General features: G+C 45.6%; 1 protein-coding gene across 2 annotated transcripts in view; it reads right to left on the bottom strand.

The window, feature by feature from the left end:
• Positions 1 to 15,190, bottom strand: part of POC1A (POC1 centriolar protein A) — a 64,578-nt gene that overhangs the window by 38,755 nt on the left and 10,633 nt on the right. For both annotated transcript variants that reach the window (XM_068157908.1, XM_068157909.1), the window contains exons 7-9: positions 12,296 to 12,429; positions 3,219 to 3,287; positions 157 to 246 (exon numbers count right to left, since the gene is read on the bottom strand). In XM_068157908.1, the coding sequence (XP_068014009.1) occupies positions 157 to 246; positions 3,219 to 3,287; positions 12,296 to 12,429 (293 nt within the window). The remainder of the gene's footprint in view (positions 1 to 156; positions 247 to 3,218; positions 3,288 to 12,295; positions 12,430 to 15,190) is intronic.

Consider the following 15,190-nt stretch of genomic DNA (forward strand, 5'->3'; position numbering starts at 1 on the left):
CCAGCAAGACAAGATTGGGTAAAACCAGACATCTTGCAGCTCAAATCAATACCAAGGAAAGATGGCTCTATAGTTCAACTGCCTGAAAGTCACATGCTTTCAAGTTGCAGAAAGTACTGATGAAGAGCTCTACATGGTTTTTGAAGGCTGACCTACCTGCGTGCAACAGGCCCTGGCCACACCGGTGCCAATCTTCTGTGTTTTCAGCACATCATCTGCATCAAAGTTAGTCTTCCACCACATCACCTGCAGAAGAAAACTATCTTTAGTAAAAAATTTTCCCCCTACATTTGCTTAAAGGTCAATTTTTGTCAACACATCAGAGAAGAGTCAGCAGATGCACACCAAGTTGAGTCAACGGCACAGCTTTCGTGGGTAAATTGAGGAGGTTATTTGCAAATAGGCTACTGAATATATGTAGCATAACAGTTCTCAATGAGAAAGTGACCTCTTCCAACATTCTTTGTGTCAGGAACATTATGAAACTAGAGGAACCTAGAGAAATTCCAAGTCACATGCAGAACACACCATTCAAACCACAAGTATTTTAGAAGACCATGGTTAGCATCACAGCACTTATCAGCCACATCCTAAGCAAGGAGTCACCGGTTTATCAGGAGAGTAGGTGTGAGGGAAAAGACACAGCATTTTCTGACTAGCATTGGAGATCTTCAGCTGGTGTCTTAGCTGAATACCAAACTGAAATCCCACTTACAGTTATCTTCTCTCCATAATACAGTATTTATTTCAGAAGAGAGGCCTCTAACACATAAACCACTTCAACATATGAAGAGCACAGACTAAAATCCTCGGCAGTGGCTCTGAAAGTCTAAAAAGGTTTAACAACAATCAATCAATTACTTCAGAAGTCTGAAAGACTCTAAGTGTCCAGAGAACTCATCACGAGTATCAGAAATATTAGTGATTAATCTTTGCTTAAGCACTTTCATCCTTGCTTCACATGAAATAGAAGCATTTTGCTTTTGTAGTTGCACAGTTAACCCATGAGCTCACTGCATTGTGTAACCAAAAAGCGACGCTCCTCTGTTGCATGGATTGTCTCCTCACAGCTACAAAGGTACTACTGCAACAAAGATGGGCACTGCCACCTAGTCTAACCTGGGGATTAAGAGCTATGCAACACAGCTCAGTGAGGTCTGGTGACAAAACAATGGGTACTTAGAGCTCTACTTTGAGCTGAAGTCTGCCCATATCATCAGCAGGGCAGCTCACGCAATGCCACAACAAGCACGTCACAGTATCACAGTGTAACTAAGGTTGGAAGAGACCTCAAGGATCATCGAGTCCAACCTATCAACACAGACCTCATGACTAGACCATGGCACCAAGTGCCATGCCCAATCTCCTCTTGAACACCTCCAGGGATGGTGACTCCACCACCTCCCTGGGCAGCCCATTCCAATGACGAACGACTCGCTCGGTGCAGCACAGGGTGCAAATGGCACCTCCTGCTTCTAGCAGGCTCACTCAACAAGCCTGTCTGCAGTTCACTAATTAAGAAGTGTATCCTTAAACAGGCTGCATGCCAAAATTCCCACACAGAACAATGCTTTTTGTCTTGTAGAGATGTTCTTGATTATTACTTCTCATCACTCTCTCTGATTCCAAAAGCTGCTATTCAGCAAGATCCCTTCCATTGAAAAACCTTCTTGCACACACACAACTGGCACTGTAAGGCTAATGCTCTTTTTCATGCATACATGCATTAAAGTTTCCATACACAAAAGGAAGCACTGCCTGCATTTACATACACTAATCTGAAGTGAGAGAGGCAGCTGCTTCATGGGAGCTACACACAGGAAAGCCAACAGCCACCCTTCCCAGCACACGTGCACAGAAACACACAACCTCGAACTACAACAAAGTCACTTAAGACCCCATGCCATAAATGTACCTCCACAAAGCACCTTTCCAGACTATGCCTAGAAATGGAGAAATAAAACTCCTGAAGTTTCCTACTGAAATAAGCAGCAATGAACTGTGATATAACTGCAGCTTCCAGCTACATCAGGGCTTTCAAGAAGAGAAGTAACAGCAAAAAGGTTTATGGATTGCTTGTGTTAGATAAGCCTTAAAAGCAAACTTCAATTTAGTGACTCCAATTTTGTAAGGAAAGAAAAAAACCAACTAATGGATGCACCTCTTCAAATCAGTCTGCTTGAAGTCTTAAATAAAAAGTGGTCTTGAGTGAGGGTAAGAAGCTACAGCAGCTACTTTGGCAGATCTACAATACAGACTTAAAAAGCAGCAGCTTATGAGGGTTGTCAGAAGCTACTGCTCTAGGATGGGGTTTCCCCCTTGACAGTATTCAGCTAAACACACACATTACAGAGAACACAGCAAGTCACTTCAGCATGGTCTCCACTTACTGGGAGCGTTTTTGCAATGCCCCACTTGGTCACAGAAAACAAAATCCAGCAGCTTTTAAAGAAATATGACTCTGGATTGTGGCACAGAATTAGAAGTAAATGGAAGAGATCTCCCCTCCTGCCCCAAGTGGTTTATCCCCAAAACCCTTTCACCTAGCAGGACAAAACATCCAGGCTCTTAGTCCTGGTGTACATAAAGGTCAGCAGAAAAAAAAGCCAATTTTGACCCAAAAGTCTGTGCAACTGCAGCATTAGCACAGCTTTGCACCAGGCTCCCATTAATAAGCTTGCTGTCTGTGTTCAACTCCTAACATACCCAAAACCGCCTGGTCTCAGTCACTGGAGATAGCTTAGATACAGCATCTGAGATGAGACAGAGGAATAGTCTGTAGGTGGAGGAGAGCATCAAGGAGTATGAAATACAGAGCCCTGCAGACCAGGGAGCTTGGAAGAGTATTGAGGGGAAGCATACCTGCCTGCTTGCCTTATCTTTATGCTTATGTCACAGAACAAGCCAGTGCCAGATCAGGAGATGATTCATCAGCACAGCCTGTGACATTCAAGGCATCTCAACACAGCCATTCATACACTGTTAAACTCTCCAGCAGCAGATGCCTCAAAGAGTATAACAAGGGCCACACTCAGGGTAGTATTTCCTCTGTTGTATATAGCCATTCCCACATAATCCATCTCAAGTGCTTCCTCAGCAAGGAAAGTCTATCTTTAATATCCCCCACTATTTGTAATGTTTGTTTCCTCTTTGAAAGCAGTAAGATGTCAAGAAAACAGCAGCAAGGCACAAACCTATCACATCAATTAATCAGGTACCTGTTTATCAGAACCTCCAGAGGCAAAAAAGTCTCCGGTTCTTGAAAATGCTACACAGGTAGCTGGCCCCTGCAAAGAGATTGAAAAGATGAGTTAAGAAATAAGAATGAGAGGAAGCAAAGTATTCTAAACCCCCATTCATTACAGCTTTACAAGGCATTTCTCATTTGACATCAGCAAGCTAAAGGCAAAACTTCAAAAGCCCTTCTCTGCCAGGTAAGCAGGTCACAATTAACACAGGAAGTGCCAGCAAGCTTAGCATTTCCCACAGTGCTGCCCCCAGTTTAAGGCACCCACTTTTCAATAGCCATGGCATTAAGGGAGAGGAACAAAGCAAGTTCCACAGCTTCAGGCTTTGCCTTGTTCCCTCTCATTCTCCCTTCCATTTAGAATTAGAAACTTCTACAACTCCTCCTTATTTAGTAAAAGCAGTGAAGCTGCTAAGTGTTGTGAAATGCAGCCCGCAGTATCACAGCATCACTAAGGTTGGATGAGAACTCAAGGATCATGGAGTCCAACCTGTCACCACAGACCTCAGACATGGGCTGTGTGGTCCTCTTCATGGCAGGAATCATAGAATCAACAAGGCTGGAGAAGACCTCAGAGATCAAGTACAACCTGTCACCCAACACCTCATGACTACTAAACCATGGCACCAAGTGCCACGTCCAATCTCCTCTTGAACACCTCCAGGGATGGTGACTCCACCACCTCCCTGGGCAGCACATTCCAATGGCTAACAACTCTCTCAGTGAAGAACTTTCCCCTGGCACAGCTTGAGACTGTGTCCTCTTGTTCTGGTGCTGGTTGCCTGGGAGAAGAGACCAACCCCTTCCCAGCCACAACCACCTTTCAGGTAGTTGTAGAGGGCAATGAGGTCACCCCAAGCCTCCTCTTCTCCAGGCTAAACAATCCCAGCTCCCTCAGCCTCTCCTCATAGGGCTTGTAATTAAGCAGTAAGAAAGGGCAGATACACACACATAGCCAGAAAGCTACACAGTGGTGAATACTGCTCCAGGATAACACAGATGAGGACCTAGAAGCTGCACTCTTGAGCAATAAACCAGTCAAGAGCTGGAAGTGCAGAATAAACTGTCAAGACAAAATGTTCAGGCACAAGCACACAGGAGAAATACTGGAAGAGAGCAATGCTTCACAGAATTACTTTTATCAGTCTAAATACTTCAGTGTATTTAGACAAAAGTTTAGCACAAATTACAAGACAGGCAATGAACTGACTCCAGAGTCATGGCATTCTAAAAGGAAAAGGCCCAAGTTCAACAGAACATATTCCTCCCAAAATAGAACATGATATCAAAGACTGAATGTGCCTTTCTACATTAAAAAGGAGGGGAACAAACAAGTCTATAGACACAACATCCTCCACAGATTTGTTGCCATAAATTAAGTGGAAAGTATTTTTGTTACATACACTAAGAGCAGTCTTCCCAGACAGAACAGGTTTGCTATAGCAACATATAAACAATAGTTTGCCAAATACTCTCCCAGCTTAATATAAACACACAAACCAAAGCTACACTTGCCAGCAATTAGACACAGTCTAACTCCCATTTGTTCCAGCTGAGCACCACAGAGATGCAGCAGATTTCTGATGCAGTCCTGGACAATAGGCAGAGAGTCAAACACCTCAGAATTGGTGTCTTTCCTCAGACAAATCCCTGCCCACCCACCCCCATCCTTGCTCTCTAAGCTGACTGTTTGCATGAAAAGTGTCCAAAAGCATCAGTTGTGCATTCTTCTGTACCAGTTTTAGGGTAAAAAGCTAAGCTTCTTCCCCATGCAACCAGAAGTTGTGGGATGCAGTAACCTTCTAAAGGGCCACTTCATTCTTCCTCTTGTACAGGGATACAAATGACCTTCTATTAGTATTCCCTGGGGGTTCAGAAGTTCCAGTCACAGAATCACCAAGGTTGGAAGAGACCTCAAAGACCATCAAGTCCAACCTGTCACCACAGACCCCATGACTAAACCATGGCACCAAGTGCCACGTCCAATCCCCTCTTGAACACCTCCAGGGATGGGGACTCCACCACCTCCCTGGGCAGCACATTCCAACAGCTAACAACTCTCTCAGTGAAGAGCTTAATCCCAAATGGCTTGAAGGCATTCAGCACCTACTGAGATGGGATCCAAAGCCAGAACACAAATTGCAACACCAAGTGATGGGCAGGATGGCAACAGCATCAGTAAGGATTGAAACAGGGATGATGAGACAACAGAATATGCAGCCCTGAACACAAAGCTTTGAAAGGTAGAGCTAAGAACAGGGTGCCCTGAAATAAATACTTAAGAGAAAGGCCAAGAGTTTAGTTTGGAGAAAGGGAAATATGCCTGGAGCAGTCCCACCTGCATGCAGGCAGCAGATGAACGTGCACCTTCTATAAATAATGAGCAGTAAAGCCCTCTTGAACACCATTCCCTCCCCCATAGAACTGCTGGAGGACAGAAGACAATTTCAACAGCAGCAGGGCCAACACCAACAGTCAGTTCAAGTCAAGAGAGGCCAGAGTGCAAGCTTCAACTACAAACAGAGCAACATTTTGGCTTCAGCATAACAGAAGGAACAAAAGCCAGGCTGGAGAGGAGCCAGGAATAAACCAGAGGAGAACAGTTTAATGATGCACAATGAAAGGGGTGACAGAGAGAAAGGCAGCTGGAGAGACAAGTGGGGTCAAGTAGATTCCAGTAGGCTTTATTTTTCAAATCCTGGGAGAAACTAATGCATACCAGAGAAAAGCCAGGTAAGAGAGGTGCCATGAGCTGGAACAAGGCATGCAAATAGTCCAATTAAGAGCTTTCTCTTCCACTGTCACAAAAGGGAGATGTAAAAGTGGAAACTATGAGCCAGTATATTCAAACTCTCCTGGAAGAGATTAACTAGTGTGAAAACATACAAGCGGTGACAAGGTCCAAGAAGGAAATCCATCAGCAACCAGCATGGTGGGATCCCAGGCATGGGACCATGAGCTCAAAGCATAGAAGAACTAGTAATAAGAACTGCTAGTGTCACTGGTCACAGTGCTTTCAGCTGATTCATGACACCAGAGAGGAGGGCAAGTGAACCTGGGCAGAAGAGCATTGAAATGACACGACAGAGGAGCAGAAGATGCAATGAATAAGTGATCAAGACAATTAGGAGAAGAGGTAAGAAGCTTGATAAATGCATTTGAACACTGAAGAACTTAGAGAGCCTGAGAGGAGATGCTGCATAGGTATTTCACCTAGCACAGTTTTAGAAGCAGAGAACCCACCAAAGATAGCTCAGTGAAGATAGTATCATAGTATCAATCAGGGTTGGAAGGGACCACAAGGATCATCTAGTTCCAACCCCCCTGCCATGGGCAGGGACACCCCACACTACATCAGGCTGGCCAGAGCCTCGTCCAGCCTGGGCTTAAACACCTCCAGGGACAGGGCCTCAACCACCTCCCTGGACAACCCATTCCAGGGCTTCACCACTCTCATGGGGAAGAACCTCCTCCTCCCATCCAGTCTGAATCTCCCCACCTCCAGCTTCATTCCATTCCCCCTAGTCCTATCACTACCTGAGATCCTGAGAAGTCCTTCCCCAGCCTTCCTGTAGGCCCCCTTCAGATACTGGAAGGCCACAATGAGGTCACCTTGGAACCTTCTCTTCTGCAGACTGAACAGCCCTAACTCCCTCAGTCAATTCAAATTAACAGACATTTGGTCCACTGAGCTTTGCAAAAATTCCTGCTACTGCACAGAGCATGCCTGTCATAGCTACATTTTCCTTGACCAGGGAGTAAGAGCTGCAGCTAACCTAGGAAAATGCACACTGGCATCTTACAACTGAATCATCAGTAGCTTTACCTCCTGCAAGCTTTGGTTTAAAAGACAATAGAAGGGAAGAACAGAGCATCTTTTAATACTTAGAAATGCTAATCTGAAGTCAATTGCTTGCTGTTTGCAAAACATCCCTCTCTCCCTTGGTTGGTCCAGTTCAGAGACTCCCTCATATGCTTCAAAGAGGTAGATCTGGCAGCAGACAGCTTGTTTGCTGTGCACCTGCTCAGATCAGCTTGCTGTTTGGTCAGCCAGCAAAGCAAAGAGCGCTTACGCCACCCAGGTAGGTAGGATGCAGCTACTTCATGGCTGAAGTCAAGGTTGCTTGGAGAATCATAACTTTGCATTTTCCATCTTCCTATTTATAAACATAGCCATGCAGATGCTTTCTAAATATTTACTGAGAGCTTCCATTCCACAAAGGAAGTGGGTCTGGAAATGCTCTCATCAAACAGCCCCAAAGGGCAGGCAAGCTCTGCGTACATACCTGCCCTCCTCCAGCAGCTCTCTGGAGGTGGCTTAGGGGCCCCAAAACATTCTGATCCTCAACAATGACTCAGTGCCAGAGATGGACCTACATACCAACTCAGTGTCTCATCTGTATGGAATTAGGCAAGAGTACCTCACAGCTTGAAGCACTCCAGAACTAAAATATGCAGCACAATACAGAATGATCTTTTGCAGCTGCAAGATGTCAGCTCCAAGCTGCAAACTCCTGTCTCTAATGATCCTTCTGCTACAAGGGGGCCAGCTACATTACAATTAAAGACAGCTATGTAAACTTGGCAACCCTCCCTGTGTAAACTACAGCTCATCAGCTGCTAACAAATTCCTGGCACTCCGGCAGTTGCGTCAAAGTATGTCTAAAGGACCTTAAGGGTTTTTCAGCTCCCCCCCTTCAAGCGTCCGCTCACATACAGCCTTCCCAGAACAACAGAACAGCAGTCAGACATCTAAGGAGGAACAAAGCCTCAACCAGCATGTTCACCCAGACAGTCACAACTCAAGAATGTCTTCAGAACAGGCTGTTCATTTGGTGACTAACCTATAGCCCTCACCTAAAAAGGCAAATCCGTTTAATGACCATGAAATCCACACCCACTTCATTTTTAGCCGCTGGGGGATACTGGCAGAAACGACAAAGAGAATGGAGGGAAAACTCCAGCCCTCAGAATTAAACAGCCTGGGTTTAACAATGAGCAAAGCAGGCTAGAGAGAAACAGCTGGTGCAGAATTCCATCCCAGCAGCTCCTGGTGGAAGCAGGGCCTGTGTCCCTGCTGGTTGCTTACCGCAAACAATGAACAGGTTATCATACATTTTCAGTGGAAAAGTGAGGTATCTGTGAGATCAGACATTAAAGGAACCAACCCACAACAGTGCAGAACATGCCAGCAGGGGAACAGCAGCCAGGGCTGTGCTAGGACTGGTTCCACAGCCAACTCAATGCAATTCCTTTAAATGACAACCAAAAAAACACTACTAGCCACTTTCATACTTCTGTTTCTTTTCCTAACTGAAGGAGCTGGAATCCCATAACAGTATCACAGTATAACTAAGGTTGGAAGAGACCTCAAGGATCATGGAGTCCAACCTATCAACACAGACCTTGTGACTAGACCATGGCACCAAGTGCAACGTATAATCTCCTCTTGAATGCCTCCAGGGATGGTGACTCCACCACCTCCCTGGGCAGCACATTCCAATGATGAATAACTCTCTCTGTGAAGAACTTCATCCTCACCTCGAGTCTAAACCTCCCCTGGCACAACTTGAGACTGTGTCCTCTTGTTCTGGTGCTGGTTGCCTGGGAGAAGAGACCAACCCCCACCTGGCTACAACCACCTTTCAGGTAGTTGTAGAGGGCAATGAGGTCACCCCTGAGCCTCCTCTTCTCCAGGCTAAACAATCCCAGCTCCCTCAGCCTCTCCTCATAGGGCTGTGCTCAAGGCCTCTCCCCAGCCTTGTTGCCCTTCTCTGGACACGCTCAAGTGTTTCGATGTCCTTCTTAAACTGAGGGCCCAGAACTGGACACAGGACTCAAGGTGTGGCCTAACCAAAGCAGAGCACAGGGGCAGAATGACCTTCCTGCTCCTGCTGGCCACACTATTCCTAATGCAGGCCAGGATGCCATTGGCCCTCTTGGCCACCTGGGCACACTGCTGGCTCATATTCAGGCAGCTGTCAATCAGCATCCCCAGGTCCCTCTCTGTTTGGCAGCTCTCCAGCCACTCCAACCCCAGCCTGTAGCTCTGCATGGGATTGCCATAGCCAAAGTGCAGCACCTGGCACTTGGACTTGTTGAATGCCATCCCATTGGACTCTGCCCATCTGTCCAGTCGGTCAAGGTCCCTCTGCAGAGCCTTTCTACCCTCTGACTAACATCTGCTCCTAACTTGGTGTCATCTGCAAACTTGGTGATGACTGACTCAATGCCCTCATCCAGATCATCAATGAAGATGTTAAAGATGATGGGGCCCAGCACTGATCCCTGGGGGATGCCACTGGTGACTGGCCGCCAGCTGGATGTGGCACCGTTCACGGCATAACGGTAACTATCCTTCAGCTGTAACAGCATCAAAGCATTTCCAATGCCAGTCAGGTACCTATGGGAGAGTGGCAGATGTTGTCTAACTGATCTGAAACAGCTGGAAGAGGACCAATATGGAGCCTTGACTCTAATTCTGAGCAGGTTATTCACAAGCCAGGGATTCTGTGGAAGCCTTGAGTTAGTCCAGCACCAGACTAAAGGAGCTTTCTACTCTCCAGTTCTGAAGATCACCATAAGCAGTTTTGGATTCTCATTTAAAGCTTTTTTTGGTTTGTTTATTTGGTGCCACTGCAATCAGAACAGAGCAGCCTATAGCTCAGAGGGAAGGAAGATGGAAAGCAGGTTCAGCCTCCTGCTGAACTACCACCAGGCACATGCCTTCCTGAGGGAAGGATGAAAGGTGTGCAGATCCATTGTCCCTCCACACTTCCCCTTTTCCAGAAAGCTACTTCTAAGGAACTCACTTGCCAAAAGAATATAAAAAACACAACAACCACCACCAAGACTAAGACAACAGTTACATGTTTTGTGGCTCCTGACAGGGGTACCCTCTTACTCCAATTTCCAAGTAAAAATGTTTTCTACAGTCAAGATTTACATGTCAGGATAACAAGTACTTGTAATCTTCATCCTATTGTTTTCAGCATTTGAACCATTTGTTCAGTTTTAGTCAGATCTTTCCAGGAAAAGGAGGTTTAAGCATGAAGCTGTCCCATTTTTCCAGCAATAATACAAAAAAGGAGGAAAGCCTGAAGAAGAGGAGGCTCAGGGGTGACCTCATTGCCCTCTACAACTACCTGAAAGGTGGTTGTAGCCAGGAAGAAGTTGGTCTCTTCTCTCTAGCAACCAGCACCAGAACAAGGGGACACAGTCTCAAGCTGCACCAGGGGAAGTTTAGGCTGGAGGTGAGGATAAAGTTCTTCACAGAGAGAGTTGTTCATCATTGGAATGTGCTGCCCAGGGAGGTGGCGGAGACACCGTCCCTGGAGGTGTTCAAGAGGGGATTGGATGTGGCACTTGGTGCCATGGCCTAGTCATGAGGTCTGTGGTGACAGGTTAGGCCACACCTCGAGTACTGTGTCCAGTTCTGGGCCCCTCAGTTTAGGAAGGAGGTTGACTTGCTGGAACGAGTTCAGAGAAGAGCAACAAAGTTGGTGAGGGGTTTGGAACACAGCCCTGTGAGGAGAGGCTGAGGGAGCTGGGGCTGCTTAGCCTGGAGAAGAGGAGACTCAGGGGTGACCTTATTGCTCTCTGCAACTACCTAAAGGGAGGTTGTAGACAGGCTGATGATGGTCTCTTCTCCCAGGCACCCAGTACCAGAACAAGAGGACACAGTCTCAGGCTGCGCCAGGGGAGGTTCAGGTTGGATGTTAGGAAGAAGTTCTATACAGAAAGAGTGATTGCCCATTGGAATGGGTTGCCTGGGGAGGTGGTGGAGTCGCCGTCGTTGAGGGTGTTCAGAAGGAGACTTGATGGGGTGCTTGGTGCCATGGGTTAGCTGTTTGGGTGGGTTGGATTGGTTGATGGGTTGGACACGATGATCTTGAAGGTCTCTTCCAACCTGGTTTGGTTTATTCTAATAAAGGTTTATTCTAATAAAGGTTGGACTCCATGATCTTTGAGGTCTCTTCTAACCTTGGTGATACTGTGATACTGTGTGAAAGTTTATTAATGCACAGCAGAAGTGACAGAACAAACTTGACCTTTTTATATAGACAAGGCAGGCACTAAACAAAGCACAGGAAGCCAGAACTATCAGCTTTGCATCTTACACTGCTATAGTTTTTACCCAGATCCTTCCCATCACCCACAACAGCCTCAGGTGGTGATTTTCCCCAGTTAGTTTTCATGCTTTAAGAATCAGCCTCCACTTTAGCAGAGACAAGCAGGTTAGCAATTTCTCCTCTTTGTCCCCTTTGAAAGGGAACCTTTAAGGCAGGTTAGCTTTTGAAGCATTTGAGCCCCACTCAGCACAATGAAATTAGTCTATTTATTTTCATTTAACATCTTAAAAGAGACCTGCAAGCATTCATATAATTAACCTTACAAGCAACACCTCCAGCAGTACAATACTAATAGGCCAATCAGTTAGAATAAACTTTATTAGAATAAACCAAACCAGGTTGGAAGAGACCTTCAAGATCATCGTGTCCAACCCATCAACCAATCCAATGAAAACAACCTGCAGCATCTATCACCTTCAATTATCTAATTCAGACTGCCAACAAAATGGCAACATCTCCCCAAATCATGCTTCAGAACATGTACCCTCCATTCCACCACTACTGCCCTTAGGTGAACAGCATTTATCTTCATCGTATCTGTCAGGGGCCATGTGCTATTTGCATCACTCTACAGAGGAAGACAGTGACAGCTGTGGTGCAGAAAGTGCACAGCAGTCTCAGGATCAATCCAGGGCACAGCTCTGCACTCTCAGGTCTTAGACTTGCATCCTCAATAGTGAAGCTCCCTTTGGCTTGCTTTCTCATCCTCTCCATTCCTGCCTTACTTCCTTCCACCCCAACAGGCCTTCCTTTCACAACAGTGATGATCTCCAAGACTATTAGCAGTCCTATCACCATACTTTTAAGCAAGGAAGTTTCCAAGGGATTTTTGGCCATGAAGAAGGAAAGTTCAAGCACAAGTTTGCCCAGTTTGCTATGGGTTTGTATGCTAAATGTATAAAAGGCTTTGCCTCACCTGGTGACCATGAAGAGTATACAGAAGAATTCCTTCCAGCAAGTCCAGAATTCGAAGAGTTGAATCATTGGAAGCAGTAATCAGGTAATCTCCAGAGGGGTGAAAGGAAAGGCTGTTTACCTCATCAGTATGCACTAAGAACAGAAAGAAATGTATACAATAATGACTAAGACCAGCTTACACAAGAATAAAGTACAAGCACATTCCAATTTTCTGTTATGAAGTTTAACAGGAAAATTATCAGGGGAAAAAAACATTCCACACAAAAAGCCCTCTTCAAACCACTGGAGAACAAGAGCAGCACTCAATTCTTGTAAAAATAGGCACTACATTAGAAGGAAAAAGGAAGCTTTGCCAATTACTCTCTGACATTTAAAGCTATGAAAGCTTTCAGTATAGGCCCAAAACATGACTAGAGGGTCGAGTGAGCTATAGGATTCTGTGAGAGAGCCGAACATGCTGATACCATGGAACTTGCTCAAATCATTCTGGAATAAAATCTCTATGCTAAATACACTAAGGAGAGGAGTAAAATTACCCTGAAAGACAAACTCAAAGTTGGCTTTGCACAGGTTCTTTTTGTTTACAGCTCTATTCCAACCAACACCAGGTTTAAGAGCAAGTTGGAGAGGAGGCTTGAGAATTGTCCAGAATAAGCACTATTTCTTCAGACATCCAATCTGTCCCACCAAAAGTTTAAAACAAGTATGAACAGACAACTATCAAGAGCATGAACCTCAAAAAAAACCCCAAACTAATCCTTCCTGCATGAAGATGGAGGTGGGGAGATTCAGGCTGGAGGTGGGGAGATTCAGGCTAGATGTGAGGAGGAGGTTCTTCACCATGAGAGTGGTGAAGCCCTGGAATGTGTTGTCCAGGGAGGTGGTCGAGGCCCCGTCCCTGGGGGTGTTTAAGAGCAGGCTGGATGAGGCTCTGTCCAGCCTGATCTAGTGTGGGGTGTCCCTGCCCATGGCAGGGGGGTTGGAACTAGATGATCCTTGTGGTCCCTTCCAACCCTAAATGAAACTATGAAACTAAGATGAAGACTAGGAGTTATTGTGAAAAGAGGGCAAAGAAAATGATGTAGGAAGAAAGCCAAACTACACTCAAGTTCCCTGTAACATTAAACATCCAATGTAGAGGTTCTTACCCCCCCTCCTAACTTCTACAGAACACTCTTATTGAATATATTTGAACACTTCTGAACAGATTTTTGAACCCTCTCTTATTCAACATATTTATTTATGAGAACATGCTGTACTTTACATATGCACAGACTATGTGACAGTACAGAATATTAAGACTACACTTGAAGAGGGTTTTAACTATGCAATTAGTCCTAATTATACTATGTGCCTTCCAAATATCCTGGTACCTCAAATCTACTACTAACACATTTCCTCCCCCCCCCAAAAAAAATTACATTTATATTCCTTTTGAGAGTCTACTCTGCATTACAAATCCAAACTGCATGCTAGAAAACCTCAAACTACAGCAGAACCAAATACTCTTTGCAGATGTGAAGCAGAAATCTGAAATAACTTCTTACAGTTGTAAACCAAATCAACATCTGCTTTGGACACTGTCAGCAACACTAGATACACCTCAACTGAAGTTCTGAAAATGTTAAGTCTTCTTGACCTGGGCTACTGAAAAGGATAGAATAGGCTGGGATAGAATAGGCTGGGATAGAATAGGCTGGGATAGAATAGGCTGGGATAGAATAGGCTGGGATAGAATAGGCTGGGATAGAATAGGCTGGGATAGAATAGGCTGGGATAGAATAGGCTGGGATAGAATAGGCTGGGATAGAATAGGCTGGACCAGACCAGGCTGGACCAGACCAGGCTGGACCAGACCAGGCTGGACCAGACCAGGCTGGACCAGACCAGGCTGGACCAGACCAGGCTGGACCAGACCAGGCTGGACCAGACCAGGCTGGACCAGACCAGGCTGGAAGAGCCCTTCAAGATCATCGTGTCCAACCCATCAACCTATCCAACCCACCCAAACAACTAACCCATGGCACCAAGCACCCCATCAAGTCTCCTCCTGAACACCTCCAATGATGGTGACTCCACCACCTCCCCAGGCAGCCCATCCCAATGGGCAATCACTCTCTCTGTAATAAATAAGGGCTGTGGGTAATAAACCCACAACTCAGCACAGTAACTACTAATCAGCTCTTCTCATTGGTGGATGCTGCCTCTATCACTCAGCCAAATCACAGAATCACCAAGGTTGGAAGAGACCTCAAAGATCCTCAGGTCCAACCTGTCACCACAAACCCCATGATTAAACCATGGCACCAAGTGCCACATCCAATCTCCTCTTGAACACTTCCAGGGATCTTCCTTTATCCCCCCAGCCCTGTATTGCACTGCATAGTAAAGGAGAAAAAGAAAGTCTGTGGGAGTTTTTCTTCCTGAAAGAGTGCTAAAGCCATTTCTCCTTTGAAAATATTATTCCAAGTGATTTGTACCATTCCTCACCCCATTACTGTCTATATTCAGACAAAGACAACTACATTTTGTCAATTAAGACAAGTCCTGAAGGGAATCACAGCAGAAACAGATGAGGTTAGTGATATATCCTCCAAGTTCCAGACACTGAATAAAGTATTTCCAGCCTCACCAAAAAGCCTTTTCATAATGGAAAGAAAACAGACTGTGGCCATGTAAGCAGTCACAGCCTGTGTGCCCAAGGAGCTCCTGGCAGTCATAAGCTCAGAAAAATATCATCTCTCTTCTGCCAAAACAGCTCATACCTCCCACAAGACCATTCACAACACCTCTTCAAAACCTTGCCAACGTCCCTGCAACCTCATTTGCTTTCACAATGGAAACAGTAAGTTCAGTGCAGCACAAGCTGTCATCTGCCAGTGCCTTGTTGCTA

This window comes from Melanerpes formicivorus, unplaced genomic scaffold, assembly GCF_026170545.1.
Source record: "Melanerpes formicivorus ecotype bairdi unplaced genomic scaffold, bMelFor1.0.p_v2 SCAF_38, whole genome shotgun sequence".
Lineage (NCBI taxonomy): Eukaryota > Metazoa > Chordata > Aves > Piciformes > Picidae > Melanerpes > Melanerpes formicivorus.